Here is a 23,327-nt window from a genome sequence, read left to right as displayed (position 1 = left end):
CTGTTTTGTCTGTTTATACTTACCTTCTAGTAGCTGTTCTGTTTCTTTGGAACCTATTCCTTGTCTTGTTTTCTTTCATGTGAAATCCAATATATTTACTTGGAATCCCCTTTCTGTTCCACCAACCCACGCTGAACAATTAGATCCTGAAGCCCTACTAACTAAGAGGGTCTTGCTCTTTGTTAGATTCTCAGGCCATAAAACCATTTTGTGCAGTAGACACGTTTTCCCACCACTGTGTTGCTTGTAAACTTTAAACTTTTCATTAGGGGTGAGGACTGGATTTTCTTTAGTTTTCCGAAGTGGAACGTGATAATTCTGAGGCTCTGTGCGGTCTAACAACTGTTGTGACGAGTTAAAGGCAGCCACCTTGGCCGTAGGAATGAAGAGTTGCAACATGTGTTTTGTGTATTTGCTTTCTTGGTGTTATGCACTCAGCTTTGGGCCACCTTCTTCTTATCTTAATAGATGACTTTTCCTGGTACCTCCCACTTTAATCTTATCTCTCTCTTTTTTTTTTTTTTTTTTTGCCTAGCCTCAGTAAGACAAGAAGAGAATGCTCTAGTATTTAGAATAAAGGGAGCTCAGATTTTGAAATGACAACTAGAGAAAGCCTTACTCTAACTTACTGGAGAAATTTAAAATCAAGGGAATCTGAAATTGGATCCTATGAGGGTTGTAACCAGTTGAAAAAAAAAAAAAAAATCCTGAGAATAGGAAAAAGAAAGCCATCCTCCCAGACCATTCTTGTCTTTACCATTCAGAAATGTGTAAGATATTAAGAGTAGAAGGGACTGTCAGCCTCTTTGAGTCCATCTCCCTTCCTTTGCAGATGAGGCTGCATATGCAGAAAGAATAATTGCCCACACCATGACAAGTGGTGGAGCCGGAAGGAGAACTTCATTCTCATGAGCTTATGTTCTATCCATTAGACCAACTAGCTTCTCATTTTGAACCCAGGACTAACTTTCTATTATACCTGGCTAACCTATTGTGTTTTCATGTGGGTATAGGAAGCAATTTGAAGGCAGCAACCAAGTCCTGTACTTTTTGCAGACACTGTTTTGTTGGAAAGAAGAGTTGGAAGGGCTTTAACATGTTAATGCTTTTCTTAAGGATTATGCTGACAATTTGTCATTTGACTGAAGCCTGTATAAGGAAAAAGAGACTATATAAGCAAGTTAAGCTGAAGAATGTTCAGTTTTAGAGTAAGCGGGGAGAGTATTTACTTTGAGCAGATAGAGACATTGGGGTTTCTTGCACTCTGAGTGGGGAATACTGGGATGAAGAAAATACGTTATGGGCTAATAATAGGGATATTGCCATACAGATAGTATTTCCAGAGACATTTTAAAGCAAACACATTTCTTCCTGTTTTAGCTCTTTCGAGATAGATATGCAAGCATTTTTGTGTTTCTTTTTATTGAGTTGCCCTCTGTTGGTCAATGTGGGATGACTATAGTTGGAATTGAAAGTGCAGAGGGATCTCCTTCCTTAATTCCTGAGTGCCCTATGGAGGAGTAAGAGCCATCTGGATATCAGAAGACGAATCTCTTAATGAGCTCCTTTTTGTTTTGCTCCAAAGACTTTTGAATTGATTGTTAAATTCACTTTAACTTAGAAGCTTGCCTTTGCTTTTATATGGTATAAACGGAGACAATTCCAGGGTCTCCGTGAGGGACATATGCACCATCAGCTGTTGCTCTGTATTTTGACTTGCCCCCCCCCGGCTCCCCACATCCACAGCCCTGCAAGTACCTGCTCTGGGCAACTGTGACCTATCCTTTTGTCCATAGAGCTTGATCTCGGGTGTTTCCAGGTGGCTTGGCCCTCCTCTGAGACAGACATCAATTGCAAAGATCAGAGTGGGCTGGCTTTTGAAGAGGTTTTTCACATTCTGCTTTGCAGACCTGTTGAGATGTGCTATTCCTTTCATGTTTCCATCCCATCTGTCTCTTGAAAGGGCAAAGGGAGTGTCTTCATGTGACTGAGGGCTATTGATGTTGGCTTCAAATTGATTTCAATTAATTTCTACATTTTTGTCATAGGTATCAGCCATTGAATTCCCTTGATCTTGACATTGCTCTAGCAAGGCTGCCAGTGAGCAACAAGAAGAACAATTTCTGTACACTCTGTAAAGCAAGAACAAAGGAAAAGTTCTCATTCATTCTGGGGGTTATATTAAATGCCATTCTTAATTATTTCCTTTGTAGAAGATCGGATCCTGGATAATAGCGTATTACAGGATTGTATTCGGTATCTAGTTAAACTTCTAGTGACACCTTGTCAAGCACCCATAATACATTTATTTACTACCGACTACCTCTGTATGCCAGACACTGGGGTTTCAATGACACCACTGCCAATTCTTACAACAAACTTACAAGATAGCTGTTCTCCTTGTATTATAGATGGAAAAAACAAAAAACAAAACAAAACAGCAACAACAAAACCTAAGGCTAAATTTTAGCCACATTTCCCCAAATTCCATAGCAGGCATATATATGGGAGATGTGTTTGGCATCTGAATCCAAAGTTTTCTCTTCGCATTATACTAGGGGTATATAAAGGAGCCAAATCTAGCCTGCCACATATATCTGTTTTATTAGAAGATGGCCACACCCAGTTATTGATATATTTTCCAGGGTTGCTTTTACACTATAGTGGCAGAGTTGAGTAGTTGCAGCAAAGACTAGATGGCCCACAAAGCAGAAAATGTTTACTGTCTGGAGCTTTAAGAACAACACTGTTGACCCCTACACTATACTGTTCCTGAAGATGGCCCTGTGGTTGGCAAATGGGATGGTTTTTCTGGCGGCACATTGCAAGTCTAAAATCGGAAAGTCTATCATCTGTCTAACTCACCTTTTTTTTTCTCTTTATGTCACGTTGTCTTTTAAATATTTGTTGTTATTTTGTAGAGGGTAGTGGCTTTTACCTCTGAGTCTAAACGCCAGTTAGTAATAGTTTGATTTATTTGTTTAGAGATTTCCTGTCAGCAGTCTTGTAATAGATTGTTTGAGATTCTGAATGGTTTCAAGAAGCATACATACATTTTTCAGCAGATCTTTCTTTCTTGAGGGGAAAAGTCAGCCAAAGTGATTGTGCGGTGTTTAAGGAAGTTCTATTGCTTTCATTTTGAGAGAAGCAGCGTCCCTGTGTTTTTGCCTGATGTTAATGTACTATTACACAGACAAACTCTAGCCAAGGTGGGATTGAGGAAATATTAATATCAGTTTTATGCACCTTGGGTTAATCGAAGGTGTGCCTGGAAAAAAAGTCAGTTGTAAGGCAACAGTTCTTAAATATCAGTGTACATAAGAAACACTTTGGAGTGCTTGTTTAAAAAAAAAATGTAGATTTTCAGACCCCCAGCCTGGAGATTCTGGATCAGTAAGTCTGACATAGATGGCTGTGATGCTTATGAGGAAAAAAAAAAAATGGGTTTGGGAGGTGGAGTCATGGTTTAATGCAGTATTTCTAGGTAGTCCAAATAAGGGTATTCATGATTTGTTTGTTAATCCTGTTTTAGTTTGCCTCAAAATGCGATATAACTATAAACTTTAAATGTTTAAGTACAACATAACAGGAAATAAAATAATGCCACTGTAAATGTATTTTCACTACTTCTACTACCACTAATAATGCAATAACATTTTATGTTTATGCTTTATAGTTATAGAGTTCCTCATTACACACATCTCATTTGATTTTTATGTCAACCCTTGAGGTAGATGTGGCAAGGGGTATAATTTTCATTTATCAATGAGAAAACTGAGATTTTAAAAACGTGTTTATTTATTTTTTTCTTCCCCAACATGGCACAGCTAATAAGCACTACATTTAGAATTCCCATACAGCACTTCTGGATTTTAGTCCAGCATTATTTTCAATGCACCATATTATTCTTATGACACTTATTTTGATTTTTAAAGGAAAATATAATCAGTTTATGACTCACTGCCTTCCCATAGGAAGGATAAGCTGTTTATAGTTAAGTACTTAGGTAGTGCCCCACAGGCGACTTAAGGGTGGAGGTGACTGTAGGTATGCACAGATTGGTGAGTCATATGTCTTTATAGAATGTTTCAGGTGTGGAAGAAGAAATCTCTCTCCTTTCTTTGACAGAAACTCTATAAAACAGGTCGGGAGATGCAGGAGAGGATCATGGACCTGCTTGTGGTGGTGGAGAATGAAGATGTAACTGTTGAGCTAATTCAGGTGAACGAGGATTTGAATAATGCCATCCTTGGATATGAGAGGTGAGCAAATCATGTACCCTCTTTACCCCTCTTCCATTTCTACTTTCACCACCAATTACTCAGCATTCTTATCAGAGTGCCTACAAGGAACCCCTCTTTCTAGATCCTCCATTCTCAATAGGAAAGGTATTGGCATGTGAGGTGGGACAGTTTTCTCTTGTGCAGCTCCTACTCAGTAAATGCCAGAGGTCTTTCTCCTAGTTAAAGTGACATTTCAGCCCATCATGGTGGCTCCCACCTATAATCCCAGCACTTTTGGAGGCCGAGGCAGGAGGATCACTTGAGCCCAGGAATTCCAGACCAGCCCTGACAACATAGTAAGACCCTGTCTCTACAAAAAATAAAAAATAAGGCCAGGCGCGGTGGCTCACGCCTGTAATCCTAGCCCTTTGGGAGACCAAGGCGGGCAAATCATTTGAGGTCAGGAGTTTGAAACCAGCCTAACCAACATAGTAAAACCCCATCTCTACTAAAAATACAAAAAAATTAGCTGGGCATGGTGGTGCATGCCTGTAATCCCAGCTACTCAGGAGGCTGACACGGGAGAATCACTTGAAGGGGAGGTGAAGGTTGCGGTGAGCCAAGATCACACCACTGCACTCCAGCCTTGGCAACAGAGTGAGACTCTGCCTCAAATAAATAAATAAAAAATAAATAAATTAGCTGGGTGTGGTGGTTCTAGTAGGTGCTTATAGCCTAGCTACTGGAGAGGCTGAGGTGGGAGGATAGCTTGAGACCAGGAATTTGAGGCTGTGGTGAGCTATGATCACACCACTGCACTCCAGCCTGTGTGATGGAGTGAAATCCCACCTCTAAGAGAAATAATAAAAAAAGGGCATGTTAAGGGCATGTTAGGGGCACTGTTTCTATTGAGAATTACTGGGAATCTCTACTTGCACAATGACTGTATTTCTAATCAGCTGATAAAGAATGAGACCAGTCTGACATAAGGGAAAGAGCTGAACAGGCCTGGATTCAAATCTAGCTGATGATTTTGGATTAGTTGCATAACTTTTCTAAGATTTAAGTTTTTTTCTTTCTTATTTTTTTTGATGTATTAAATAGGATAATAATACCATTTTAGAGGGTTGGGCTTTTTTGAGGATTAAATGATATAATATATATGAAAACACCTAGTAGAGTGCTAGCACATTGACGTCCATTCAATAGTAATTTCTTCTCTTCCTCTGCACCAGTGTCCCATTTAACCTTTAAATTTATTGACTAAGTTTTTCTTCCCACTTATCTTGAGTGAATTAAGAGAATCCATAAAATAAAGCCAGTAGCTATGGACCAAGAATGGTGGTGCACACCTGTAATCCCAGCACCCTGGGAGGCTGAGGTGGGCAGATTGCTTGAGCTCAGGAAGTTTGAGAACAACCTGGGCAACATGGCGAAACCCCATCTCTACCAAAAAATTACAAAAATTAGCTAGGCATGATGATGCACGCCTTTAGTCCCAGCTACTTAGGAGGCTAAGGTGGGAGCATCTCTTGAGCCCAGGAGGCAGAGGTTGCAGTGATCTAAGATCGTGTCACTGCACTCCGGCCTGGGTAACAGAGTGAGACCCTGTCTCAAAAAAGAGAAACATAAAAACCAGTATCTATGAAATGGTAGTGTCTTTCCTTTACTGTCTCATATTTACTGTGTATTCAGAGAAGGGCATCGACTGAAGATGTAAGCCTAGGAACCGTGCTTCCTTTCTTTCTTTTTCTCTTTTTTTCTGAGATGGAGTGCCCAGGCTGGAGTACAGTGGCACGATCTTGGCTCACTGCAACCTCCACCTTCTGGGTTCAGGCAATTCTCCTGCCTCAGCCTCCCAAGTAGTGGGATTACAGGCACACACCATCATGCCCGTGTAGTTTTTGTATTTGTAGTAGAAACAGGGTTTCACCATGTTGCCCAGGCTGGTCTTGAACTCTTGACCTCAGGTGATCCACCCTCCTCGGCCTCCCGAAGTGCTGGGATTACAGGTGTGAGCCACCTTGCCTGGCCACCATGCTTGCTTTCTTAGCACTGAAGAAACTCACAATTGTTACTCTTGTTTTCTGTGGAACAAATTTTTATAAACAAAAAAATATCCAAGGAAAACCACATCGTTTTCAGTAGAGTGCTGCCTTCTGGCTTTCATTTTGGAGAATTCTATTGCAAACCATAAGACCACTGCCTAAAGGCTTCCTCCGAGGGGGAACTTGTGTTTATTTGTCTAGCTCTCAGGAGATTGGATTACTTCTATGAACAGCTTGTTCTGACTGGGCTTTGAACCGTGTGCACCAGAACAACTGTGAAACACTTATGTCCTAAGATTCAGAGAGAAACTCTTGCCTCTAGAAAAGATACTAGTCTCCTAGTTTTCTCTGGCTGCTGTCACAAATTACCACAAACTTAGTGGCTTATCCTCTGTTTTATCTACTTTTGGATGCTCCAGAGGAGAATCCATCTTCCTACCTTTTGCAGCAGCTAGAGGCTGTTCACTTTCCTTGGCTCATGGCCCCTTTTCTCCATCTTCAAAGCCAACAGTGTCTAGTTCAGGCCTGATTGTATCATATCACTCTTATTTCCACTTCTGCCTCTCTCTTCCACCTTTAAGGACCTTTATAACTACATTGGGCTTATCTGTACATTCCCGGATAATCTCTCAATTAAGGGCAGCTTAGTAATGTGAACCAAAAGTATCTGAGACAGGTCTCAATTAATTTAGAAAGTTTATTTTGCCAAGGTTAAGGATGCACCTGTGGCATAGCCACAGGAGGTCCTGACAATATGCACCCAAGGTGATGGGGGCACAGCTTGGTTTTTTGTTTTGTTTTGTTTGTTTTTTGAAACAGAGTCATGCTCTGTCGCCAGGCTGCAGTGCAGTGGCACAATCTCGGCTCACTGCAACCTCTGCCTCCTGGGTTCAAGCGATTCTCCTGCCTCAGCCTCCTGAGTAGCTGGGGCTACAGGCGTGTGCCACCACGCCCAGCTACTTTTTGTATTTTTAGTAGATACAGGGTTTCACTGTGTTGGCCAGGATGGTCTCGATCTCTTGACCTCATGATCCACCCACCTTGGCCTCCCAAAGTACTGAGATTACAGGCATGAGCCACCGTACCCGGCCATCCACAACTTGGTTTTATACATTTTCGGGAGACATGAGACATCAATCAGTATGTGTAAGATGTCCATTGGTTCCATCTAGAAAGGTGGGACAACTCAAAGCAGGGAAGGGGGCTTCCAGGTTATAAGTAGATAAGCGACAAATGGTTGCATTCTTTTGAGTCTTTGATAAATCTTTCACAGAATACACAATTTACATGTGAGAAGGGGCTACAGGAATAGTCACTCATACCTTAGTCTGGCTCGGTGAATCTGCATTTCTACATAAGCAGTAGGGCAGAGGACTCAGTCAGTTCTGTCCTTTGTCCTGTACTTGTGAAGATAAGCTATCAGTTTATATTGCCAAGGTGGGATTCAACAGAACTGTTTTAGGGTAAAGATCTTGAGGCCCACAAGGAGTTTTCTCTTGGGAAAATTGTGAGAGAGGTAGGTAGCTTTTTATCTTTGTAGCTATATTAGTTAGGAATAAAATTTGCCTGAGGCAGTTCCCAGCTTGACTTTTCCTTTTGGCTTAGTGATTTTGGGGTCCTGAGATTTCTTTTCCTTTAACAGTAGCAAACTTCATTCTTTTTTCAACCTTTAATTTCCCCTTGCCATATAACCTAACATATTCACTGGTTGTGTTGACTAGGATGTGGGTACCTTTGTGAGGGTGGGCGTTACTCTACCTATCACAGCCCACGCTCTGGCCCCTAAAGATTCATATCCATCCACTTGCAAAATACATTCACCCTATTCCAACATCCCCCAAAGTATCTGCTCATTACATCCAGGGAATAGTTGTGCAAATAAAGAAACTGAAATTTGTCACTCAGGGCTTGATCTAGGAAAGTTGTTCATACCCAGCACATAACTGACTAGAACACAAGAAGCTAATGTTATAACTAGATGGATTTTTTTTTTTTAGATGGACTCTTGCTTTACTGCCCAGGCTGGAGAGCAGTGGCATGATCTCGGCTCACTGCAACCTCCGCTTCCCAGGTTCAAGCGATTCTTCTGTCTCAGCCTCCCTGGTAGCTGGAATTACAGACCACCATGCCCAGCTCATTTTTGTATTTTTAGTCAAGATGGGGTTTCACCATGTTGCCCAGGCTGGTCTCAAACTCCTGACCTCAAGTGATCCACCTGTCTCGGCCTCCCAAAGTGCTGGGATTACAGGCATGAGCCACAGTTCCTGGCTTAACTAGGTGGAATTTAAAAGCACATGTTTTTGAAAAATCGTTAAACTGCGTGCGCAGATTCTGTCACGCGCATCCTTGTGAAGAGACCACCAAACAGGCTTTGTGTGAGCAATAGAGCTGTTTATTTCACCTGGGTGCAGGCAGGCTGAGTCAGAAAAAGGAGTCAGCAAAGGGAGTTAGGGGTGGGGCAGTTTTATAGGATTTGGTTAGTAGTGAAAAATTACAAAGGGGGTTGTTCTCTGGAGGGCAGGGGCAGGGGTCACAAGATACTCAGTGGGGGAGCTTCTGAGCCAGGAGAAGGAAGCTCATAAGTTAATGTCATCAGTTAAGGCAGCAACTGGCCATTTTCACTTCTTTTGTGATTCTTCAGTTGCTTCAGGCCATCTGGATGTATACCTGTAGGCTTGGACTCAGAGGCCCAATTGAGTATAAACTTATACTTTAAAGTGTTTAGGATCATGAAGTCAAATTGTCTTAACAGTGATACTGTATGTTTCTAAAGCAAATCTCAGTTTGCAAAGCATTTCCACATTCATCCACCTGTACTATCTAGTTTTGCCCCTGAAAATAACTTTCTGAGGAAATAGTTCAAATGTTATTCCCTCTTAGCAGCTGGGGGACCAAGGTTCAGGAAGTCATCTCCTTAGTCATGTAGCTACAAGGTACTAACACTGACACTTGAACCTTGGATTTCTGCCTTCAACTTCTCTAGTCTTTTACGTTTATACTCCTTTACTCTCAGTGGACAAACAATGTAAAATTAAATCAGAGTTGTAGAAGGTCAATTTTTTGGTATGTATTAAGTATCTTATAAAAATACACAGTGAAATAGTGAAAATACTTTAAATATATTTGAATATTTTGGAAAATTACTTATAATGGCAAAATAGAAAACAAATAATTGCTAATAGTAAGAGTGGTTAAAGGTGTGATCGATTCATAAGGTAAAATATTATAGCCATTAAAAATTGTATTTCAGCTAGAAAAATTCTCACAGCATAATCAAATTAGGATACAGAATTATGTAAAGTATAATTTTAACTAAGTTTAAAAATAGATGCACTTATAGATGAAATACTGGAATAATGTTAATAGATTTAACAATTTCTGGGTGATGAGATTTTTTTAAATACTTTTCTATTTTCTCACAGTTTTCTCTGAGGGTATGAATACTCTGTAAGCTGGAAAAAAGTTATTAAAAGTTTTTTACTGATAATTGTGGGAGGATGAGGCTGATTGTCTTTATTCCTAAATATTTGTGTATTAATAATTGTTAGATTTTTATAGCATTTTCATATATTTTTTTAAAACACATGCATTTTGATCATTTAAACAGGTTTACTAGAAACCAACAAAGGATTTTGGAGCAAAATAACCAGAAGGAAGCCACCAGTGTAAGTGATTAGAAACGTTATAAAATAAACAATTGAACATTTTGCCAATTACAGTAAGAAGCAAGGTTTACCTAAAACAAGTCTTAAAAAGAGGGAGATATGCATTGATAATTTGGAGTGGTTTTAATGGTATAGGTTACTTGCCTTAATAACTTAATGTTATTAAGTTAACGTTAATGTTAAACTGTTAATGTCATGTAATATAAAGTTAATGTTATTAAGTTATTAATAAGAAGCAGGAACCTATGTAGGTGGTTAAGATGGGATTCATACTAATGTTGCCCATTGGTTGAATGGAGAATTCTTCCTTAAAATGCATCCAAATAGGATCCTCCCCTCAACAAAGGAGAATGTATGGGGAGAAAGCTATGATAAACTACATGACACTTTTTTTTTTTTTTTTTTGCTTTGTTTTCAGACTACCAGTGAGCCTTCTGCCCCATCTCAAGATCTCCTCGACCTAAGTCCCAGTCCCCGGATGCCTAGGGACACTCTGGGAGAACTCAACACCATGAATAATCAACTTTCAGACTTAAGTAAATAAACACTCAGGTCTTTTCAGACCAGCAGAAGAGCTTGATGTGAAACAGTTCTCCTTAATTACATGATTAAATACCACCTAAGAAGGACTGAAGACAGTTTGAATGTCAGAGCACTATGTTAGGAGATGTGATTACTTCCTGACAAATGGTTGAGTCAAACCCGGTATAGCAATGGGATGTGTCTGGGGGAGGAGGTCCTTGAAACTCATCCTACTCACTTAGAATTTCATGGAATTCACCTGGCCTGCTTTGTACAGGCTTTTCAGCCCAATGGCCAATACTTAAAGTCTACTCTGAACCTACACACTATTATCATTGGGCTCTTCTGCTACACCTCAGCATCAGGTAAGGGAGTATCTCTGATGCAAGCGGAGAAATTTAGAAATTACAAGGTATGAACCAAGTGGTTGTGAAATGAAGAAGGAAAAACACAGGCTTTAAAGTCAGAAAAGTCCAAGTTGAAATGCCAGTTCTGCACCTCTCAACCACCTAACCTTTAAGACTCTCACTTTATAAAATGGGAACAATGATTGCCTTAAAGGGTGGTTGTCAAGATTAACAAACTAATGTTTATAAAATGCATTGTAAGCTTTGTTACAGCTCTCCAAGTTGTGATGTAAGCTCTGCTACAATGCATTTTATAAACATTTATAAAAGAGTTACCTATCTTACCTAACTTGTTATCTTCTGCTGTCCTTATTCCCAACAAGGGTTTGGTAAATTACAAAATAAGGATGATGAAAAATGCTGAAATCCAGTTTTGCCAAACTAAAAGCAGTTTGTTTTTCTCCTATGTCATCTGCTGTTTCCAGAGTAAAAACACTCAGTATCACTGAATTTGTGGTTTTCTTAGATCTCTACCCAGTTCTAAAATGTTGGCTACTTGTTTATGTAGGCTAGTGGGATGTGTAGAGTCAGTTACATTGGAGAGTTTTCCTGAGTTTTTAGTAGAGAATTTTCAGAGGGGAAAGTAATTATTCCCTTTGGGGTATCTCACTTAAGATTATGGCCTGGAGGCCAGGCACGGTGGTTCACACCTGTAATCCCAGTATTTTGGGAGGCCGAGTCAGGTGGATCACCTGAGGTCAGGAGTTCGAGACCAGCCTGGCCAACATGCCAAACCCCCTGCCTCTTTACTAAAAATACAAAAATTAGCCGGGAGTGGTGGTGGGCACCTATAATTCCAGCTACTCAGGAGGCTGAGGCAGAAGAATCACTTGAACCCAGGAGGTGGAGGTTGTGGTGAGCCGAGATCGTGCCACTGAACTCCAGTCTGGGTGACAAAGTGAAACTCCATCTCAAAAAAAAAAAAAAAAAGATTATGGACTGGAGCTTGAGGTGAAGGTAGAGCTCAGTATGTACTATAACTTTTTACTTTTGTGCTGGGCAGAACAAGATATAAAATCCTTTCCATTCTGGATCAGCTTAGGATTTTAGAAAATCCAATACAATAATATTTCTTACCCTTACAACAACTTCTTCTCATGGCAGGGAAATTCTTTCTCTCTCTACCTACCATAAATGATGCTTTTTAATTTCTCTTAGAGCTAGGAAATCTCATGATTTTATGGTGACAGAAATATCTAAATTAATCTCTTTTATTTGGTGGGTTTTTCTTTTTTTTTTTTTCTTTTTTCTTTTTGTTTTTACTGTAGAAAATCCAGCGTAATAACTGACTGACAAAATGTTTTAAAGCCAAACAAGTCCATTTTGTGTTTTAGATTTCAGCTCTCCAAGTTCTGATGTAACAAACAACTTAAAACCCAGTCTTCATCCACAGATGGACTTGCTAGCCTTGGAGAATACAGAAATACCCCTGTAAGTATGTCAGTAACACTGCAGAACTAATATGACATTTGGATTCCTTACAAGTAAGAAAACCTGATGGCTGGGCGCAGTGACTTACATCTGTAATCCTAGCACTTTGGGAGGCCAAGGCACATGGATCACTTGAGCCCAGGAGTTTGAGGCCAGCCTGGGCAACACGGTAAAACCTCATCTCTAGGAAAAATATAAAAATTAGTTGGGCATGGTGGCATATGCCTATAATTCTAACTACTTGGGAGGCTGATGCATGAGAATCACTTGAATCTAGGTGGTAGAGGTTGCAGTGCAGTGCAGGTTGCACCATTGCACTCCAGCCTGAGTGACAGAGCAAGACCCTGTCTCAAAAAAAAAAAAAGAAAGAAAACATGACAAAATAGCAAAAAATAGAGACTTAAGAGTCAGACAGTCCTGAATTAGAATCTCAGCACTACTTCCTGCTAGCCATATAACTTAGATGAGTTATTTAGCCACTGTAAATGTTCATTTTTCTTCTAAGAATATTTTCTAGGATTCTTACAAAGATTCAGTGAGATGCTATATGCAAAATTCCTAATATAGCACTTGGTACATAGTAAGCCTTCAATAAATTGTCCCTTTCTGTTATTTTTAGTGGTAACAGGAGATGGGGAAGAACAGGGGAAATACAATGATAAAGGAGGCAGAAAAGCAATGAGATTCAAAATTAGAAGTAATGGCCCCATCAGTTACAGGGCACTTGCTGTGTGGCAGGCACTCAGTTAAGCTAGTTTTGTTTATTTCATCTAATCTTCACTAAAGTATTTAGGTCAGTGATGTTAGGTCAGGGTCTTGCTCTGTCACTCAGGCTGGAGTACAGTGGTGCCATCATAACTCACTGCAGGCTCAAAATCCTGGGCCCAAGGGATACTCCCACCTTAGCCTCTTAATAGCTGGGACTACAGGTGTGCACCACCATACTGGGCTAGGCTCATTTTTAATTTTTTTTGTAGAGATGCGGTCTCGCTTTGTTGCCCAAGCTGGTCTTGAACTCTAGGCCTCAGGTGATCCTCCTGCCTTGGCCTCCTAAAGTGAGCCACTGCACCGGCCTGTTATCATTATTCCCATCATACACGAAAAGAGACTGCGACTTCTTGGTCATTTCTCTATTGAAGGAACTAGAACTTGCCCAAGTTTGTATGGCCAGTAAGTAGCAAGTCTGATGGACTGATAGTCCAGTATTAAACTTGGACTAATAAAACCTGATAGAGTAGCTGGAACCTCCTGAGTAGCTGGAATTAGAGGCGTATGCCACAATGTCCTACTAATTTTTGTGTGTTTTTAGTAGAGATGAGGTTTCACCATGTTGCCCAGGCTATTCTCAAACACCTGGGCTCAAGCGATCCAGGTGCCTCGGCCTCCCACAGTGCTAGGATTACAAGATGTGAGCCACTGCATCCAGCCATCAGGTTTTCTGATAGTACAGTATTAAAAAGAAATATTAATGACCTATAAACATAGGCAATGATGTTCAACTTTACTTATAGAGAAATGTAAATTAAAGTCTAATAAGAAATCGTTTTCTACTTCTCAGGGTGGCAAAAGTACCAATATTTCATAACATACTTTGTTGGCTATGGAAAGACAGTTACTATGACAAAATTTATGTAACTCTTCTAGGGGCAAGTGGCAATATCTATTAAAATTATAAATGCATTTATTTCTTTCAATCTGTAATCTTATGTGTATAAATTTTTACCACACTTATACAGAGTTAGGTGTTTACAAGATTATTCTTTACAATGTTTTGGGCAATAGCAAGTAATTGGAAACAACTCAAGTATCCATCAGTTGGGGACTGTTAAACATCTGTACAACATATTACTATATAGCTGGGGGATAAAATAATCACCAATATATTTATTGCTAAGTAGGAAAAAAAAGGTGCTAAGTAGTGTGTGTGTAATATATTGCATTTGTGTAAGAAAGTTGTAAATAAGAATATATATTAATATTTGCCTCTATTCACATAAAGAAACAAGAATGATACAGGAAGGAAAATAATGAAAAAGAGTGAAAGAGTGGTTATATAAGTTCCAGAAGAGGCAGGATAGAATAAATAGCAGTTGAATTTGCCTTATGCCAATGTCAATAGCTTTTTTCCTTTTAAGTGTATATATTTTAGATAATAGGCAATACATTTTCATTATTCAGATATCAAAACAATATAAAAAGTTGTATAAGACAATTCTTGTTCTCATTCCCTCTTCATCCTCCCTCTTTCCCTTTCCCTAGTGTCACGCTCTACTCCCACCCAGATAATTACTTTGTTAGGTTCTAATTTGTCCTTCCATAGTGTCTGTAGGCAAATATGAATATGAATTTCTCCATTACTCAATAAAATGCAGCATACTATCACTCTGTTCTGAACTTTGCTTTTGTTTTTCACTTAACATATTTTGGCAGTGTGTTTATATCAGTGGATTTAGATTTTTTAAAAAGTTGCCTAGTGTTTTGTTTAAATACTTGTGTACCCAATCACTGAATTACTTTTCTATATTTAAAAGGGGGAGGGGCAGAGGGAGGAAAATGAAAAAGAAGAATCAAACTGAGAAGAAAAAAGAGCAAAATATAAGGGAAGAAGAGAAGAAAGGATTCATGTGTTGGGAAATGATAAAGTGTCAATGGCTCTCTCATGAAGATACTGAGTTAGGTCAGTTTCTTTGGTTGGCTACCTCTTGTCTTGGCTACATACAATACAAGTAAATGCTGACATGTAGGTAGATTGAAGTTGCTTGGTAAATAATGTGGTTTAAAGTAGGTGATTCTGTTTGAGTTGTCTTGCTAATCTTGTTGGGTAATGTGAGAAAGAATAATACAGATAAAAGCCCATTAACAACAAGTATCTATAAAATTCATTAAGAGTCAAATTTCAGCTAATAGCTGCCTGTTTTAATCTGTAGCCTACTGGATCTAATAATTCAGTGTGCATAAAAATCCCTTGGGTGACTGTCAAAAAGTTGCTGGTCCCCAGAAACTCTGATTCTGAGAATTAGGACATGACATAGCTTTTGGGGGGCCACCATTTAACCCACTAATGGAACTTCTTGAATGTGGTTTGTGGCTTTATGTCTTTCATCAAACTTGTGATGTTTTTAGTCTTTTTTTCAGAACTACAATCTTTCTGCTCTTCTGCTGGAACCCTGATGACACAAATTTTAGACCTGTGCCATTGTCTCATAGGTGTTTGGGGTCCTGTTTGTCTGTTTTACTCTTTAGATTGGATACTTTGTGATTTATGTTCAAGTTCACCGACTGTTTCCTCTGTCATTTCCATTTTGCTATTGAGCTCATTCTGTAAGTTTTTTTTTTTTAATTCAGTTATTGGGGTTTTTAGTTCTGAAATTTCATTTTGGTTCTTTATATCTTGTGTTTTTGCTGTGACTTTATTTTTCCGTGTTTTTTTTTTTTTTTTTTTAAAGATTGTTTGCAGTTCTTTGGAGCGTGTGTACAATAGCTGCCTTAAATATCTCTGAGATAATTTCAACATCTGTGTCCTCTTGGCATCGATATCTGTTATTGTCTTCTCGTGCAAGCTGAAATTTTCATGGTTCTTCATATGCCTCATAATTTTGGATTCTATCTTGGGCATTTTTAATGTCTTATTAGGAGACTCTTGGTCTTAATTTAAATCATATCAAGAATATTGATATTTTGATTTTAGTATGTAAACAACCTGGTTAGATTCATACCACAATTTTACCCTTCTTCTATGGGGGGTGGCTCCAATGTCAGCTACATTTTCAAAGCCTTTGCAGTGCCATTCAAATATGTCTCATGTATGTTCCATCCTGTGGTCAATCTGAGGTCCAGATGGCAGGTTGTTTGTTCACTTCTCACCATTTTTGGCATCGTGACTGCGGTGGGATCCGGGGGGTGAGCTCAGTATTTCATAAACAACTTCATCGGGTTGTTTTCCTGAGTCCTCCATCATCGTGATTTATCTGGTACTTTCTAGTTTCCTGGGACTCCCGTTTTTGTTTATCCAGTCATAAAGCTGGAGCTTTAGTTACCCTATGACACCACACATTTCCTTGACTATGCTTATGTCTGTGACTAAACGGCAGGAGAGAAAGGAAAAAAGCTGTGGGTATCACAGCTCCTATTGAAGAAGATTCTTCTCACTGTTTCAATTTCCTACAGGTCCCATTGCCTCTGCTGTCGCTACAGCCACTTTGGGGTTGCCTGTGGTTTGGGGTGTGAGAGAACAGAGAGAAGAGGACAAAAAAAGGGACAAGAGATTTCCACATTCTGAGTGTTAGGATTATTTTCCCTTTCCTGCTCCTTGAGAATGAGAAGGCTTCTCCTAGAGTTCTGTCTTTCTCATTGATGCCTACGGTTCAGGCTGCATTGCATTTGGTCAGGAAATAAAGGGACAGAAAACAGTAAATTCACCAACAGTTCAGTGATACTTGAATTCTGGTCTTCTTTCCCAATGAGGCTGCTCCTGTTATTCAGAGTCCTCAAAGAGTTGCTCTATGCATTCTGTCCACTTTTAAGTGACATTCAGTGGAGAGACAGGGTGCAGTACGTTTGCTCCGCTTTATCCTGGACTGGAACCCTCACAGCTTTCTTCTTAACCTGTGTTCTATACTACTACTCATCCTTTAGGAAACGATGGGGTGGTAGCTACTCTGATGGAAAGACTAAAGGCTCTGTTCTTAGTGTTGTGTGCATACTCCACAGTCTCAGGGCTCCCACTGCCCATGGCATCAAAACCTGATGTGCACTGAAAAACCAATTGTTTTATAAATAGTTATTACAAAATGACACTTTATGCAGTCTGAAGGTACATTTTAGGTTTTGTTTTTAGACTAGGAAAATGATCTTACTTTTTGCATTTGTGTTCTCACTGTAGGGTAATCATTCTGTGTTATCACACTATCCTAGGTTTTCCCAAAGGATCAGCCAAAACCTCACCTCAAGTCACGCATATGATAACGTAAGTAACAAGACTTTTTTCTAGCAGTGCACCTAGTCAGCAGATTCTTGTGGCCAGAAAATAACTCACGGTCATTAATTCCCATGTTCTGCTCAGTATTGTGTTGATGCGCAGCCCCTGTTGGCAAGATGGTTAAGGATCAAAATTTTTTTGGAGTGTGTAATTGCTGTCTCCACTTCCTTTGCTTGTATTCTCTTTGACAGACTTCAGACACGCTCTTCTACCACTCTGTGGACATAACTCTTGTCAAGATCACTGGCGACTTCTGTATTATGAAATTTAGAACTGCAGTCCCTCATTTTATCTAATTTATCAGCAACAAATGACAAAATCGATCACTTCCTCCTTCTTGCACACATGGCTTTCAGATATCAGTCACTTTGGTTCTTCTCCTGCCTCCCTTTCATTTCTTCTCCATCTCTTTTGCTGGCTCTTCCTCCTCTACTGACCTTTCATTGCTGGAGACCCCAGGGATCAGGCTTCAGACTTCTCTATCTACATTCATTCCTCTGTGGTCTTTTGGTCTCATACCTTGAAATAACCATTCAATTTCTGACAACCTACAAGTTTGTATCTCTTGTAGCTCAGACCCCTTCTCTAAACTCAGAACTCATACATCCACTTTCCACTTAATGTCTTCTCTTGATTTCTTCCCAGTCTCCACTCTCAACCTGCCCTTCCTGTAGGCTTCCCACCTCAGTCAATGGCCACTCTACTCTTTGCTGCATAGGTCAAAAACCTTGGGTAATAGTGTTTGACATCCACCTTTTTACTTTTACTTTTGCCTTTTACTTTTAAAGTATGTCAATTATCCAGCCACTTCTTACCACCTCCACTTCTGCATCTTAGTCCAAGCCACCATCAGGTGGACATTGCAGTGGCCTCTAAGGGAAGCCCTGTTTCAACCTTTGCCTCCCTTCGCATCCCTCCTGCCCACCTCATAATCTATTCTCAAAACAAAAACTGGGGCATTCTTTTTCAAAAAGTAAAGTCATATTATGTCACTCATTTACTCAAAACCCACCTATGAGTTTCTTCCTCACTCCATTTTACTCAGTAAATGCCTGAAATGCTGATCTGACCACACCTGTCACCTCTCCAGCCTCACCTCCTGCCCCTCTCTACTTTGGCTCACTCTGTTCCAACCACACTGGCCGTCCCCACTTCAGAGACTGTAAACTTGTGTCCTCTTCAGTAACCACAAGACTCACTTTAGTCAGGCTCTGCTTAAATGCCCCCAATGATGAGACATTTCCTGACCATGACCTATTAGAGCAGTATTCTACTTCAGTCTCTCTCCCACCCACTACTCTGCTTTTATATTAGAGCACATGCCATTGGATATCTGTTTACATTTGTTGATTGTCTGCGTCATCAGGGCAGGAACTTGGTCTGCTTTATTGCTTTATTAATAGTGCCTGGCAGCTGATAGGTACCCAGGATATATTTGTGGAATGAATGAGGAAAATTCTGAGAAATTTCTAATTATGATTTTAATCTTTTATCAGTCCTGATTTTGTTGTGTCACTGAGTGCCTCTCTGTAGATTTAAGATTTTTTTTTTTTTCCTACTCAGGACTGAGATTTTATATTCAGAGTGAAACAACAGAGAATCTGGCCTGAGCCATTGAATCTGCTTCATTTTTAAAAGCAATATGTTTTGTTTTTTTTTTTTTCAGTTTCTATGGGAAATGGGGTGCATTAGGCATAAATCCAGACAAACATATAGTAAATTCTTGCCTTTGAGATAGAGTCTCACTCAGTCACCTAGGCTAGAACATATAGCAAGATCATATGATCATAACTCACTGCAGCTTCAAACCCCTAAGCTCAAGCGATCCTCCTGCCTTGGTCTCTGGGGTAGCTGGGACTACAAATGCGAGCCACCATGCCCAGCTTTTTTTTTTTTTTTTAGAGCTGGGGTCTTGCTGTTGCCTAGGCTGATCTTGAACTCCTGGGCTCAAGTAATCCTCCTGCCTCATCCTCCCAAATTGCTGAGACAGACAAAAAAAGGACAAGAGACAAAAAAAGGACAAGAGATTTCCACATTCTGAGTGTTAGGATTATTTTCACTCAGAATGTGGAAATCTGGGCATGTGAGCCACCATGCCCAGCAGAAACGAAGTAAATCTCATAAGTGATGATAACCTAAAAATACTAAAGTAATAATTACAAACAACTTGTTCTTGTCCAGTTCAAAGTATATGGTTCTTGGAATAATGTACTTGGAAGTGTAGGAGTCTAACTAATAAAAGAAAAGCTTAATGTAGAATGTTTATATGAACATGTGTTATGCTTTCTTCAGTTTCTGGAACATTCAAATTCAGTGTTTCTACAGCCGGTTAGTCTACAAACCACTGCAGCGGCACCATCAAACCAGAGTCTGCCACCTTTGCCCAGCAATCATCCAGGTACATGGGACCTTATTATTTGCATCAAATAAGGAAACTTACGAGAATATATGAGTCTGCCAGAGATTCGTTGGTAACTGAAAATAGGAGAGATTAGAGGTAGTTCTTTGTATTTTTAAGCTAATGAAACAAATTCAGGGCAGATAGCATTATGACTGACTATAAGAGACTGTAAAAATGCTTGTGTTAAACTTGTGTTAAACTATTGTGTTTTGACTGCTAAGGTAGTTGAGGTTTGGAAACCTTTCTGTTATATACAGATTTGTTGAACTTGGGAGTAGCATTGGAACACCAGTCTGTTTTGGTTGTGTTTATTAGGATCTAATATTTGAAGTATAAATTATAAAAAGAATATCAATTACATGTATTCCTCGAAAAGCACAATGTATGTTTACTGGTCTCTTTTTTTTGCCTAAAGCGATGACAAAAAGTGATCTCCAGCCACCTAATTACTACGAGGTAATGGAGTTTGATCCCTTAGCTCCTGCTGTCACTACAGAGTAAGTCATTTACAAAATGATTAATTGATTTTTTTGTCTTGGTTCCCTTTGATAGCAGAGCTAACAGACTTGGTTATACATTTAACTTTGTTTAGGTCTTGCCAGAAATTGATGGCCTTATTAAAAATGCCTTATGAGGTTTTATGGCAGCTGTTACTCTTAATGGTCTTATCGTTCCGACCGTGTGACTAAAAAATAAAAATGCTGGCCGGGCGCGGTGGCTCAAGCCTGTAATCCCAGCACTTTGGGAGGCCGAGACGGGCGGATCACGAGGTCAGGAGATCGAGACCACCCTGGCTGACACGGTGAAACCCCGTCTCTACTAAAAAATACAAAAAACTAGCCGGGCGAGGTGGCGGGCGCCTGTAGTCCCAGCTACTCGGGAGGCTGAGGCAGGAGAATGGCATGAACCCGGGAGGCGGAGCTTGCAGTGAGCTGAGATCCGGCCATTGCACTCCAGCCTGGGCGGCAGAGCGAGACTCCGTCTCAAAAAAAAATAAATAAAAATAAAAATAAAAAATAAAAATAAAAATGCTGGGGTTGCACATTAAGAAGTAACTGGAACTAACATGCTTAATGGACTCCTCGTAGATTCCTTGGCAGAAAGTCATGTTCTCTTTAGCTTGAGAAGGGTACTAGTCACTGGTGATGTAAGTTTATGCCACATTGATGGAATATTTTAGCTGCTCTTTAAGAACTGATCCAAAAAAAATCTTATATTAGAACTTGTTTTTAGTCTTCCAAAGCATTAGTATAACAATTACCTTTTACTTAAAATCCTTAAAGCATTATTGTATGATTTCTTATTGGGCAAGATATATAAATATTAGTGGAATGGTAAGGTCCTTAGAACTTTAATATACTTTGAGTGACTGAAGGTTACTCCCCAAATTGTTAAAAATTATTAAAGCACGTTTTTTGGAAATCATTGTTTGGAAACTAACAGCCTACAGGCTGCATCTTGCTTGCAGTTGGTTTTTTTTTTTTTTTTTTTTTTTGACCTGTGCAGAATTTAAAATGTGCATTTTAAAAATTAATTGCTGGTTCGGGAAACTTTCAACCATGTTTTTCCTTGGCTCTCACACTGATATAACAATGAATGCAGACACTTGTGACCCCCAAATATGTGAGGATTTCGCTCCACCAGCAGGCAAGCAATGAATTCTACAATGGACACCAGCTGGGTGTCCTCTGATTCAATTCCAACACCATCTACCTGGAGATAGTGTCAGACCCCACAGGTTGAGGGCTCAGTCCCCACCACCCTGACACCTGCCTTCCCAGACACTAGTCACAATACTGGGCCTCCAAACTTAGGACTGACTGGCTTCAAGTTGGGTTCCCATGCCTTCCTCTTTGGGTTTGATTAGTTTGCTGGAGCAGCTCACAGAACTCAGGGAAATACTTACATTTACTTGTTTATTATGAAGGACATTGCAAAGGATGCAGATGAAGAGGCCATGGAGTTTCCGTGTCCTCCCTGGAGTCCCACCCTCCAGGTACTTCCACATGTTCAGCTATCCAGAAACTGACTCGACCCACCCCAACCCCAACCCAGTCCTCTAGGGTTTTTAATGGAAGCTTCTTGATGTCAGCAGTTCCTTTCCCCAGGGTATAGGGCAGGACCCTCTCTAGGGAGGCTTTTATGACCCACAGTCAAAAAGGTGGGCAATTAGAGTGGTGCCTTGGGGCAGGTGAAAGGAGGACTAGAGAAGGTCAGAGCAATTCTGCTTCCAGAGGCTGGCTCCTAAGGCCTGTCACACCCAACATTATAACAAAAGACTGTAACAAGGGCTATGGGAGTTGTAAGCCAAGAACCTTAGACAAAAACAGTATGTATCATAAGACCACAGTTGCCAACAGCTGAAAACTTGGATATTTGAAAATAAAAAATCTGGACTTCATGATCATTTAGATACTCTGGCAACACCAAGCCTGAATTTTTACATGCCAGCTATGGGCTGGGGCTGAGTAGTAGCTATCTCCTTTACATAGGCAGGCTCTGCAGCCCTTAGGCCCTGTTACCCACCAGAAAATCCAGGGTTCATTCACCTGCATAGTAACAGATGACTCTTCCCAAGAACACAGGTTTTGATCAATAGCCATTTTATTACTTAGCACAAGTAAATTCTTTAGGGGCCAGGGTCAGAGGGCATTCTTTTGTAACTTCTTCATGTTGATCCAGGGACACTGTATCCAGAGATGTTAGAGGAGTGAAAATCTCTAGGCACTAAAACTAAATATGTTTTAGGGACTCCCAGGATAGGTCGTAAAGGCACCTACGGTTGAAATTTTTCTAATCTAGAAGATACGAATTTTCCGAAGAGGTTAAAGATGCAGGGACTAAACAACAGTAGTAAGAGCAATAAAATTAGTGCCCCCTTTAGGGGAAGAAACCAAGTAACACTTGGTATTGATAATTTGAGAGTTTCTCAAATAGAGTTAGAAGTATGGCTATTAGGCCGGGTGTGGTGGCTTACCCCTGTAATCCCAGTGTAGCAGGACCGAGCTGCAGACAAAACTCCTCAGACACCTAGTTAAAGAAGGAAGGGGTTTATTTGGCTGACGGCATCGGCAAGACTCCCATCTCAAGAGCCGAGCTCCCAGAGTGAACAATTCCTGTCCCTTTTAAGGGCTCACAACTCTAAGGGAGTGCATGTGAGCAAGCAGGGGGTACGTGACTGAGGGCTGCATGCACCGGTAATAAGATCAGAACAAAACAGGATAGGGATTTTCACAGTGCTTTTCTATACAATGTCTGTAATGTATAGATCACATAACCAATTGTCAGAGGTCAATCTTTAACTACCAGGCCCAGGGTGCAGCACCAGGCTGTCTGCCTGTGGGTTTCATTTCTGCCTTTTAGTTTTTACTGCTTCTTTCTTTGGAGGCAGAAATTGGGCATAAGACGATATGAGGGGTGGTCTTCTCCCTTATCAGCACTTTGGGAGGCCAAGGCGGGCGGATCACCATGAATTCGAGATCAGCCTGGGCAACATGGTGAAACCCCATCTCTACAAAAAATACAAAAATTAGCCAGGTGTGGTGGTGAGCGCTCATAGTCCCAGCTACTCAGGAGGGTGAGGCAGAAAAATCGCTTGAAGCCAGGAGGTGGAGGTTGCAGTAAGCCCAGATTATGCACCACTGCACTCCAA

At 40.2% G+C, this 23,327-nt stretch overlaps 1 protein-coding gene and 1 long non-coding RNA gene across 6 annotated transcripts in view; one reads left to right on the top strand and one right to left on the bottom strand.

Annotated features, from left to right (window-relative positions):
- Positions 1–23,327, top strand: part of TOM1L1 (target of myb1 like 1 membrane trafficking protein) — a 58,538-nt gene that overhangs the window by 25,865 nt on the left and 9,346 nt on the right. For all 5 annotated transcript variants that reach the window (XM_015119219.3, XM_015119213.3, XM_015119215.3 and 2 more), the window contains 7 exon segments: positions 4,129–4,262; positions 9,879–9,936; positions 10,355–10,472; positions 12,200–12,296; positions 17,211–17,262; positions 19,567–19,672; positions 20,091–20,172. In XM_015119219.3, coding sequence (XP_014974705.1) covers positions 4,129–4,262; positions 9,879–9,936; positions 10,355–10,472; positions 12,200–12,296; positions 17,211–17,262; positions 19,567–19,672; positions 20,091–20,172 — 647 coding nt within the window.
- LOC144335554 (uncharacterized) lies at positions 1,048–22,777 on the bottom strand. Its single transcript, XR_013406492.1, has 2 exons — positions 22,653–22,777; positions 1,048–2,132 (listed from the first exon to the last, which is right to left on the bottom strand). It is a non-coding gene; the product is annotated as an uncharacterized LOC144335554 (long non-coding RNA).

Source organism: Macaca mulatta, chromosome 16, assembly GCF_049350105.2.
Source record: "Macaca mulatta isolate MMU2019108-1 chromosome 16, T2T-MMU8v2.0, whole genome shotgun sequence".
NCBI classification, from domain to species: Eukaryota; Metazoa; Chordata; class Mammalia; order Primates; family Cercopithecidae; genus Macaca; species Macaca mulatta.
Note: the sequence above shows the minus strand (reverse complement) of the source record. Positions and strands in the feature narration are given on the sequence as shown.